Source organism: Rana temporaria, chromosome 6 (genome assembly GCF_905171775.1).
Source record: "Rana temporaria chromosome 6, aRanTem1.1, whole genome shotgun sequence".
NCBI lineage: Eukaryota > Metazoa > Chordata > Amphibia > Anura > Ranidae > Rana > Rana temporaria.
The window spans coordinates 33,996,071-34,008,169 of record NC_053494.1 but is presented as its reverse complement, the minus strand read 5'-3'; the positions used below and the strand labels follow the sequence as shown (position 1 = coordinate 34,008,169).

Below are 12,099 nucleotides of genomic sequence, written 5' to 3'. Positions count from 1 at the left end.
TTCTTCAAAATGGTATGATACTCTGTTAACGGTTTTATTACCTTTTTTATTCAGTGTCCTGCAATTTATTTTATTTCTTCCCTGGTTACTGGTTCTCACTACCTTTTTACTTGGACTTTGCTACACATCGGTGCTTCCACATACGGTATATGCTCCCCTAAAAATTACTTGTGCCCCCTTTTTACTTTTTAAACATCGATCACAAACAAAAATTTCCCAGCACTCTTACCAGCCAGCCTGCAAAAAGACCAACTTGAGACTGTCTAACATTTCACATTAAAGGCAGGGGGTTATTTGCACACATTTTCAAATATATGTGTAAGCCGCAGTGCCCACGTCAAGGCACCTCTGTATAGTGCGGTACTAACTCTATAGTTTTGAGAGTCCCTAAATTGGAGCATATATAGCAATGGATAGATTAAGGGATAAGTTCATCTTTAGTAACATGTTACACCCACACTTAAGCTGTAACATGTTACTCACTGAGAAGCCTACCTATTGCCCCAGCTCCCCGTTGTAACAGCGGGCTGGAAATCTTTCTTTATCGTTACATCGCGGGACACAGAGCGGCATTCATTACTATATGGGTTATATGGAGTACCTTCAGGTGATGGACACTGGCAATCTCAAACAGGAAATGCCCTTCCCTATATAACCCCCTCCCATAGGAGGAGTACCTCAGTTTTTACGCCAGTGTCTTAGGTGTTGGTCATGGTTTAGCTTGCCTCCGCATCCTTGGGATTAGGTGAGCTAACCGGTTCTGTCCAAAGGCCTCAGCGCTAAAGTGGTCAGTAACCGGACCCCAAACCCTTGGGGTATAGCCCATAATGCTTTTCTTTTTAGAGAGCTGGACCCTGGGCCCAGAACTTAGAAACCTTTGGGTGCCTAATGTTTCTGTTGCCAGAGTGCTATATGGGCCCAGGACAGTGGATCCTTCATAGGAACCCAGGGCCTGAAGGTCTAGACATCCCCACGGAGATGGGGGAAGATTGGGCCTCTTGCTTGGCAAAGTCCTGCGGCATGGAGCAGGTAAGTGAGGGGAAAACTTGCGGAACTTGGTTCTTAGCAGGTTTTTTCTGGGGGGTCACAGGGGACATGCCTAAAGTTATGCGCTGCATCTGGCAAACTAGTCACATATCTTAATGATAGGATGGCTCTATGTGTATTTTTTCCCCATAAAGAAGTGACCTCCCTTGTAGTGTTGGAAAAGCATTTGAGTAGGGCCTGTGTAATATAAAGCAGGAAGTAATAGTAGAGGTACCAGTCCTGGAACAGGGACTAGGTTTCTACTCCAACCTATTCATCATCCCGAAGTCCAATGGAGATGTCGGGCCAATTTTGGACCTAAAGATGGTAAATGCATACCTAAAGATCCGCTCATTTCGGATGGAATCCGTGCGGTCAGCAGCTGCCACACTCCAAAAGGACGACTTCATGGCGTCCATAGACATAAAGGACGCCTACCTTCATGTTCCAATTTATCAGCCACATCAAAAATATCTACGCTTCATGGTGGCTTTGCGTCACTTCCAATTCGTGGCGCTTCCCTTCGGGTTGGCTACGGCCCCCCGGGTGTTCACGAAGGTCCTAGCTCCAATCCTAGCCAAACTAAGGATCCAAGGGGTCACGATCCTAGCATACCTGGACGACCTCCTAGTCATAGATCACTCGTCTCCCGGCTTGGAGCGAGCAGTGGCCCTCACGGTCCAATACCTCGAAGTTCGGCTGGGTCCTAAATCGAGAAAAGTCAGCTTTCCTGCCCACAAGGCAGTTGGAATATCTCGGCATGAGATTAGACACAGAACAACAAAGAGTGTTTCTACCTCTGAGGAAGGTCAAAGCCATCAAGGAATTAATCCTACTGGTTCTAAGCAAAAAGGAACCGACTATTCGCCTATGTATGAGGTTACTAGGCAAGATGGTGGCCACATTCGAGGCGGTACCATACGCCCAGAGTCACACCCGCATCCTGCAGGCAGCCATCCTGTCAGCATGGAGCAGAAGGCCACAGGCCTTGGATATCCCGTTGCCGCTCTCATCAAGAGTCCGACAAAGTCTGTGTTGGTGGTTAGACCCTCAGAACCTACTGAAGGGGAGATCTTTCAGCCCAGTGGCTTGGAAGATAGTGACCACAGACGCCAGCCTGACAGGCTGGGGAGCAATTTTGGATGGTTGCACTCGCCAAGGTACTTGGGCAAAGCTAGAGGAGCAGTTGCCCATCAACATCTTGGAGCTCAGAGCTGCTCGACTAGCCCTCAGGGCTTGGACGTCAAAATTGCAGGGGTTCCCGGTGAGAATTCAATCAGACAATGCCACGGCCGTGGCATACATAAATCACCAAGGGGGAACCAGGAGTCAAGCCGCTCAGAGAGAGGTGAGCTTGATTCTCCTATGGGCAGAGGCTCATGTGCCCTGCATATCGGCAATATTCATTCCCGGAGTGGACAACTTTCAGGCGGACTTCTTAAGCCGCCAGACTCTATGGCCGGGGGAATGGTCTCTGCATCCACAAATCTTTCAAGCACTCTGCCAAAGATGGGGAGTGCCGGACGTGGATGTCATGGCATCGAGACTCAACAAGAAGCTAGACAGGTTCATGTCCCGCTCAAGGGATCCGATGGCCTGCGGAACCGATGCGCTGGTTTGCCCTTGGCATCAGTTCAAACTTCTTTATGCGTTTCCCCCGCTTCAGTTACTACCCCGCCTGCTGCGCAGGATCAGGGTGGAGCACATACCAGTCATCCTGGTAGCTCCAGCATGGCCCAGAAGGGCATGGTACTCACTAATCTTAAGGATGGTAGTGGGAGACCCTTGGACTCTTCCTCTACGGCCAGACCTGCTATCGCAAGGTCCGATCCTCCACCCTGCCTTACGGCATCTAAATTTGACGGCCTGGAAGCTGAATCCCTGATTCTCAGGGGTAGAGGTCTGTCTCAGAAAGTAATCTCTACCCTAATCAGAGCCAGGAAACCGGTCTCTAGGGTGATTTATCACAGGGTCTGGAAGGCCTATGTAGGCTGGTGTGAGTCCAAGCTATGGCTTCCTCGCAAATTCACCATTGATAGAGTTTTAAGTTTTCTCCAGCTAGGAGTGGATAAAGGATTGGCATTAAGCACAATCAAAGGACAGATTTCTGCTCTGTCAGTGTGGTTTCAGCGGCCGCTGGCCACCCACTCGCTGGTTAAGACCTTCCTTCAAGGGGTCTTACGTATTAAACCTCCAGTTAAATCCCCGCTTTGCCCGTGGGATTTAAACCTTGTTCTGTCAAGTTTACAGAAACAACCGTTTGAGCCGTTGGCTGAAATTCCTTTGGTTTTACTGACAAGGAAGTTAGTATTTTTGGTCGCCATAGTTTCCGCAAGAAGAGTATCGGAACTGGCGGCCTTATCCTGTAAGGAACCATATCTTATTTTTCATAAGGACAGGGTCGTTCTCCGCCCTCATCCTTCCTTCCTACCGAAGGTTATATCCAGTTTTCATTTGAACCAGGATTTGGTATTACCATCCTTCTTCCCTAAACCTACTTCCAGAAAGGAAGGGTTGCTGCATACCTTGGATATCGTCAGGGCCATGAAGGCCTATCTTAAAGCTACAAAGAAGATCCGGAAAACAGATGTGCTGTTCATATTACCGGATGGGCCCAAGAAGGGGCAGGCAGCTGCAAAGTCCACCATTTCTAGGTGGATTAAGCAATTAATCACTCAGGCCTACGGCTTGAAAGGGTTGCCTCCTCCAGTATCATTAAAGGCTCATTCTACTAGGGCCATGGGCGCCTCCTGGGCTGCACACCACCAGATCTCTATGGCTCAAGTTTGCAAGGCGGCAACCTGGTCTTCTGTCCACACGTTTACAAGATTCTACCAGTTGGACGTAAGAAGGAATTCTGATACAGCCTTTGGGCAGGCAGTGCTGCAGGCTGCAGTTTGAGACCCTCGGATTCCGGGGGCTCCTCTTTTTTGAGTTAAATTTAAAATTTAAGATTATTTTTCTCAACTAAGTTGGATTTATTATGATTTGAGTATTCTCTAAATTAAATCCTTTTGTCTTGGAGATGTTCTCCCTCCCCTCATTGTAAGCATTGCTTTGGGACATCCCATATAGTAATGAATGCCGCTCTGTGTCCCGTGATGTAACGATAAAGAAAAAGAGATTTTTAATACAGCTTACCTGTAAAATCTTTTTCTTGGAGTACATCACGGGACACAGAGCTCCCACCCCTCTTTTGAGGACCATTTTGGGAGGCATACTGCTTGCTACAAAACTGAGGTACTCCTCCTATGGGAGGGGGTTATATAGGGAGGGGCATTTCCTGTTTGAGATTGCCAGTGTCCATCACCTGAAGGTACTCCATATAACCCATATAGTAATGAATGCCGCTCTGTGTCCCGTGATGTACTCCAAGAAAAAGATTTTACAGGTAAGCTGTATTAAAAATCTCTTTTTTCCCAGCATTCACTGTCACAGAAAAAGAAACTCTGCCACATTATTCATTCAGAGTTCTGTGAATGAGAGAACTACATCTACCGTCGGAAATTGCAGTTGACGGCTTTTAGTTCTCAATGAACAACCAGGGTGCTGATTAGGGATGAGCTCCGGCGTGTTCGCACACTCCACGTGCAGAGCCTGCCAAGAAGTCCGCACGCCGCTGCGCTAATCACAGGCAGGGGGACATTGTCCCGATGCTCGGCTGCAGAGATCGGGAAATGTCTCCCTGCCTGTGATTAGTGCAGCACAGTGCCGACTTCCTGGCGGGCTCTGCCTGTGGAGTGTGCAAACACACCGGAGATCATCCCTAGTGCTGATGAGTGCTCTAGGTAGTTCATTGTTGTTTTCTGTCATTCAGTAGCTGCCTGCTTGTGAAGGAATGGGCAGATGGCTACATTGACAGTCTGCAGAAGCCTGAGATTGCACCTGCGATCTGCTGGTTGTGTGTGCATTGCTTTGCAGGCTCCTAATAAAAAAAAAACTATTAATAATAAATGCACATTCTTTTACCTGCAAAAAGATGTGCATTCTTTTTTTTTAAAGGTGATCCTTTAAGGGCAGGTTTGTCTGGAGGATGCCCACTCCTCCTTAAAGGTACTGGGACACACCGGACACCCAGCAAGAGCGCAATGACAGCTGAAAGGCATCACGTGTGTCCCTGCACCAAATCCAGCAAACAAGTGGCTACTACTCCAACCCATATCCTAGCCTTTGCAGTAAGGTGCACATGGATGAGCAACAGGGGAAACCCAGATGGCTGTCTGCAGGGCCCCGAGGACCACACAGTAGGCACCAAAGGGATGCGTTTGGCCCCTAGGCAACAAGTTGAGCACAGGGGTGTATACCATTGATGCACAAGGGACTTTCTTCCCTTTTTGTTTTTTTACCTATTGTTTGTATAGCTGTTAAACTGCCCTTTATGTATCTATTCTTGGTTGGCAGATGTGTTACTTCTTTCATCTCTTTTTGGTATAATGTTGTCAGAGCTCAAATTCTATACTACAGTAAGTGGTCACTTTTTTTTTGAGCACCGCTGAGCGATGGAACCATATCAAACAATAGTTGTCTCTGTGGTTAGTGATATTGTAGCAGGACATGATTGAGGCAAACGTGATCATGCATCTGTTCTTTCACTCTTTAGCACGGGAAGGATTTTGAAGCCATTCAGAACAACATTGCCCTCAAGTACAAGAAGAAAGCCAAGCCAGTCAGCATGGTGAAGAACAAGGAGCAAGTGCGCCACTTCTACTACAGAACATGGCACAAAATCTCCAAGTACATTGACTTCAACAATGGTAAGCGTCCTCTGCTTATTTATTACAACGTACTTATATATATATAATTATATATGTAATTATATATATATATATGCATTTTTGCATCGCTTTACATACAGTATATTGCACATTCACATCAGTCCCTGCCTTCAAGGAGCTTACAATCTAAGGTCCCTAACTCACATTCATACATACATATACTAGGGCCAATCTAGACCTACCAGCATGTCTTTGGAGTGTAGGAGGAAACTGGAGTTCCCGGAGGAAACTCACACAGGCGCAGGGAGAACATGCAAGCAACAGGCAGGTAGTGCTGTGGTTGGGATTGAAACTGACGACCCTAGTGCCGCTAGGTGGAAGTGCATCCCTGCCAAAAATTGCAAAGTTGACATACCTGTGACCGAACCCTGTGAATACTTACTGCTGCCTGTGTCACGAAATTCCACTATATTCAGTAGCAATCCTCTGAAAAAGTCTGAAGGGAAACCCAACTTCACTGGTTCCTCCCTCTGACCTTCACTTCATTACCAGACCCGATAGTGACATGGAGGAGGAACCAGTGAGAGCTGTGGAGGACCTTGTTTTGACACCCTTTAAGGACCTCAGAACAAGGTTTCTACTGAATGGAGCAAAGATCAGCTGTGTGGGCGGCGGAATGGTAAGTATTTGCAGCCGTCACCAGGATTGAAGGATAGTCCTGGGTAAACTACAAGGTACTGAAGCTGTAGCTTATACAAGGCTACGACTTTCCATGTGATGATGCTAATTGGCCCAGCGCTGTCGCATGCCCCTTCATACCTGGAAGTAACAGGTATTTTTCTTTGGTTGCTAAGCAGATAGGTTTTATTTTTTTTATGGTAATTTAGTGATCCAGATAGTTCCTTCTCTCTGAGTGACCCAAAAACTCGGCTCTGGACATTTTGCCTTCTATGTGCTTTAAAGGAACAGGCCAGAGGATGATTCAGTTTATGAAAGTGCACCGTAATTAAAGTTTAACTAACAGCAAAGCTAAAGCCTTTTTTTTTTTTTTTTTAATATATATATATAGTGGAGAAGGATTCGAACCCTGTCCACTTTTACTGCTGTCTGTGCCCCGTTGGAGAGATTCACTCTCTCTATTTGGCCTGTTTCCCATTGTAATCTAAAGTGAAAGTAAAAGAAAATCCCAAATTTTGGGATGTCCCCAGAAGAGTAATAGAGGGGAAATCTTCCATTGGGGACACTAGTTCTGGTGACACACGGGGATTCCCCCACATTTCCGGTTTGTCTATGGGAGGAGAAGTGAAGCGAAATCTCCCCAATGTGACACAGATGGCAAAAAAAAAATTCTTTAAGATATTAATGTTGGATGGTGTTGCCCAGTCTATCTTTTACATTTTTTTTTTTTATTTAAAAAAATTGTTTCAAACCCAATAATCTTGCTTTAGTTTAAAAAATGGATTTGAGCAAAAAGGTCCAATCTATGGTGATCGCATAAACTGTGTTCTTGTTCACTTTTCCATACGACAGCAGCAGGATGTTTTTTTTTCTGTAATGTAAAATGCCTCTAATATTTATATTTTGTTACAGATTTTAATTTTATTTATCTATTTTTATTTTTTTGTAGTGTTTTCTTGTGGTCTTAAGAAGTCATCACAGGAGCTTTACGGCCTCATCTGTTATGGGGAGCTACGGAAAAAAATTGGCGGATGTGAGTTTTTATGTTTTTTTTTTTTTTTTTTTTTTCTTTTGCTGTAGGGGCATTGCAAACATGGAAAACAATATTTTAATGTGATGCCAAATTTTAGATAGTAATTTTTTTTTTTTTCTGCCAGTATACCATATAAAAGTATACCTTACACAGCCCACTTTCTACCAATCACAGTTGTTAAAGGGACAAGATGACCTTTGCTAACATGTTACACCCGTATTTAGGGTATCACTTGTTACCAAAAAGCACCTGCCTTGCGCCCCTCCATTCCCTCGCTGCGACAGTGGGCAGAGGGTCTTCTCCCTGTACCAGATGTCACATTTAACGAGCATGGCTATGTGTGGCTCCGCCCACACAGCCGTGTTATTCATTCACAGCAATATGTGAATGAACTACAACTACCGTCTTCCACTGCAGCACACGACTTGTAGTTCTCAATGAACTAAGTGGGCGCTGGTAAGCACTCTCATCGTTTATTGATTTTCCTGCTTTCCAGTAACTGTCTGCCCCTTTGGAATGCATGGGCAGACAGCAGTACTGGAGATTCTGTAGGAGCCCGACACTGCACCCATGATCTGCCGGTCCTAAGTGCAATGCTCTGCAAGCTCCAGGAGAAAACATTTTAAATAAATAAATGCACATTTTTTTAACCTGCAAACATATACGCATTTGTTATTTGAAGATGAACTTGGCATTTAAAGTGTTACTAAACCCAGGACCATGTATTCACTGTATATGGTCTCCAACAGTACACATAACATGGAAATGCAATATATATATATATATATATATATATATATATATATATATATATATATATATATATATATATATATATATATATATATAATTATAAAAAAAAATACCTTTCCTTGTGCCAAGGAGGTGACCGTGTGCACCTGTGTGTGGTACTAATTTGAAACCAATCTGGTGGTTCCTGCTTGATGTTTGTTAGTATACAAACCTCTCCAGCATGCAGATGCTTTGCTTGCTTTGCCACTAATTTTCTCTCTTATACACACTTACACTAGAAGTAACCTGGCACACAAAAGAGGTTACATACATTTTTATCAAGTGACGATGATAACCACAAGTATCGTTGAAAAGCTTTGCTTTATATAGATGCCACGTGGTAGTCATGCCCCAAGCGAGTCTATATTTCTAATGTTTTTGTTTCTTTGTAGGCATGGATGATAAGAACGCCGCCAAGCTGAATGAGCTGATCCAGTTAGGGTGGGTATAAAATGTTTCCTGGTACCCGATATCATATGACTGCCTCTATTGTACCTAATGCGTCTCACAAATTCAACCCATGGTGCTGCCACTGACTTTGGGGTTTAATGGTGGTTTTGTTTTTAAAGCCTGTCTTAGCCAAAATGTTTTGTAGGGGCTAAGCAACAAGTTAAATTAAAGTGAACATAATAGGGCAAAAAAATTGTTTTCATATTGTGCATTCTCAAAGATTCCCTCTAATATATGTTGTCAAGTAAAAAAAAAATCCCTAATTTTCCAGCAGTTCTTATCTGCTGATCCTGCCAGTATGTCTGTGTTGACCTCATTTCAGGGATCTCCAAACTTTCTAAACAAAAGGCCAGTTTTGTCCTACAAACCTTTAGGGGGGAAGGACTGTGGTCAGTGGGAGTAGAAAATGTCCTGATGTCAGTGAGATTGAACAATGCCCCATCTTAGGGGGAGGAATAGTGCCCCATCCTTGGTCTCAGTGGGAGGAATAGTGCCCCGTCCTTGGTGTCAGTGGGTGGAATAGTGCCCCATCCTTGGTGTCAGTGGGTGGAATAGTGCCCCATCCTTGGTGTTGGTGGGTGGAATAGTGCCCCATCCTTGGTGTTGGTGGGTGGAATAGTGCCCCATCCTTGGTGTCGGTGGGTGGAATAGTGCCCCGTCCTTGGTGTCAGTGGGTGGAATAGTGCCCCGTCCTTGGTGTCAGTGGGTGGAATAGTGCCCCGTCCTTGGTGTCAGTGGGTGGAATAGTGCCCCGTCCTTGGTGTCAGTGGGTGGAATAGTGCCCCGTCCTTGGTGTCAGTGGGTGGAATAGTGCCCCGTCCTTGGTGTCAGTGGGTGGAATAGTGCCCCGTCCTTGGTGTCAGTGGGTGGAATAGTGCCCCGTCCTTGGTGTCAGTGGGTGGAATAGTGCCCCGTCCTTGGTGTCAGTGGGTGGAATAGTGCCCCGTCCTTGGTGTCAGTGGGTGGAATAGTGCCCCGTCCTTGGTGTCAGTGGGTGGAATAGTGCCCCGTCCTTGGTGTCAGTGGGTGGAATAGTGCCCCGTCCTTGGTGTCAGTGGGTGGAATAGCGCCCCGTCCATGGTGTTGTCGGTGGGAGAATTAGCGCCCCGTCCTTGGTGTCGTCGGTGGGTGGAATAGTGCCCCCTCCAAGGTGTCGTCGGTGGGTGGATTAATGCCCCCTCCAAGGTGTCGTGGGAGGATTAGTGCCCCGTCCAAAAGGACCGTATAAAAGTAAGCAATGGGCTGCAGGTTTGAGACTACTGCTTTAGAAGATTGAAAGCAATGCAAGGCTGTTGCTGAAATTCTAATAGCATTGTAACCCTCTATCTCCAGCTTATTCCCTAAGGAATATAGAACTGCATGGGCATGCTGGGGCTTCCTCTATCATTCAGGCATTGCCACTGTGAAGAAAGTGCCTACAACATCTACATCTGCAGAGCATGTACTGCTCATCTGTTCTGTGGAGAGTGAGTTATGGACTCGCTGTCCCTGCAGGGGCTGTTGGACATTGCAGTCTAGAACGGGAGAAGGAAGTCACCTAGAGGGTGATGCCCAAAGCCCAGCAAGAAAGCATATGACTGCAAGAAAACCTTTACAAATAATGGTATTTACCTGGCAAATTTTACCAAAATGCATAAATAAGAGTGTAATCCATTCCCTAAGCTGCCATATGTGTAGCTTTGATCTATTTTTATTTTTTTTTATTTTTAGGCATGATTTTTTTTTTTTTGTGACTAAACATACAATAAGAATCAATGACACACGTATGGCTAACGACAATTCACACATATATTTTATCAAAGCTGACACTTCATGTGCTGAACATTTTTGCATCAGTGTTCTGGAATAAAACAATCTCAGAAGCCAAATATAAATGTTTCATAAGAGTACACCTTCCTCAGCCTTGTGGTTCAAGTAAAGGTTATTTTGATTGGTTGCCGAAGGTCAATTTGTCTATGCACTGCTTTGCGCTGTATGTTGCAATGTTGTTCATTGGCCTCATAGGTGCCTGTATTCTGTAGATCAGGGGTCTCAAACTGGCACCCCTCCAGCTGTTGCAAAGCTACAAGTCCCATAAGGTATTGCAAGGCTGACAGTTGCAAGCATGACTCCCACAGGCAGAGGCATGATTGCACTTGCAACAGCTGGAAGGCCACCAGTTTGACCCTTGCTGTAGATCAACCTCTCCAGGTGTAAGTATTGCTAGTCACCAGACCAGGCTGTCACCGATGGCTTCAATCTTCACTTTTGATCAGGAATCGATAAGCTCTGTTCCCAATTATGTGATCACAATGACTGCTATGAAATGAGGTTTGCATGCAACATGTCAAAGAGGTGAGTATATGAGCTCTTGTTTTGCAGGAACCTGCAGGGTTGCTTTAAATGACGCTTCTAAATTCGGTCTGAACATTTGGACCTCAGTGTAATTTTGTATCACATGAAATGTCCAGGTTGCCCCAAATTAAATACAACAAGGTTTAATAATAATTGTTTTTTAAATTATCTTTTCACAGGGCAACTACTGTGCGGTTCAAGGGAAGGAACTTGCGAATTAAGGCTCCTATGTGCCGAGCGTTGAAGAAACTTTGTGACCCTGAAGGAAAGACAGGTAACACTTACTAGTCTGCATGTTCAAAGCCAAAATGTTGCCTTGATACAGAGAATGCAACTGTTAGTTGGGTAGGCTTATTGTCAATTTAGATCGACATGACTGAGGCCTTCATTTATTTGTTTATACCGTATATAGGCAAAAGTATTGGGGCGCCTGCCTTTGCACACACATGAACTTTAATGGCATCCCAGTCTTGGTACGTAGGGTTCAATATCAAATTGGCCCACCCTTTGCAGCTATAACGGCTTCAACTCTTCTGGGAAGGCTGTCCATGTCCACAAGGTTTAAGAGATGTTGCCGCGATTTTGACAGACTTGAAGCAATTTCTGTGTAATCATGAGGTCCAAGACCCCTTTCACACGGAGGGCGTCATGCAGGCGCTATAGCATTAAAAATGGCGCCTGAAATCTGCCCTTAAACAGCTGCTCCTTGCACTCCAGTGCATGGGTCTTCAAACTATGGCCCTCCAGTTGTTCAGGAACTACAATTCCCATCATGCCTAGTCATGTCTGTGAATGTCAGAGTTTTACAATGCCTCATGGGATGTGTAGTTCTACAGCAGCTGGAGGGCCGTAGTTTGAGGATCCCTGCTCCAGCGTGAAAGCCCGAGAGCTTTCACACTGGAGCGGTGAGCTGGCAGGTCGTCAGAAAAAGTCCTGGCAGCAGCTTTCTCGGGGTTTAAACGCTAGCGGCCGAAATGCACCGCAAATCCGATGGTAAAATAGCTGCGTTTTACCACTATTTTATCGCCGAAGTCTGTTGTAATTCACTGAACCAGAGCTGGATTAACTCTG

At 45.3% G+C, this 12,099-nt stretch overlaps 1 protein-coding gene across 2 annotated transcripts in view; it reads left to right on the top strand.

The window, feature by feature from the left end:
* The window catches only part of CRAMP1 (cramped chromatin regulator homolog 1), a 63,639-nt gene that overhangs the window by 18,567 nt on the left and 32,973 nt on the right, over positions 1 to 12,099 (top strand). For both annotated transcript variants that reach the window (XM_040356656.1, XM_040356655.1), the window contains exons 4-7: positions 5,627 to 5,780; positions 7,369 to 7,452; positions 8,637 to 8,685; positions 11,208 to 11,302. In XM_040356656.1, the coding sequence (XP_040212590.1) occupies positions 5,627 to 5,780; positions 7,369 to 7,452; positions 8,637 to 8,685; positions 11,208 to 11,302 (382 nt within the window). The remainder of the gene's footprint in view (positions 1 to 5,626; positions 5,781 to 7,368; positions 7,453 to 8,636; positions 8,686 to 11,207; positions 11,303 to 12,099) is intronic.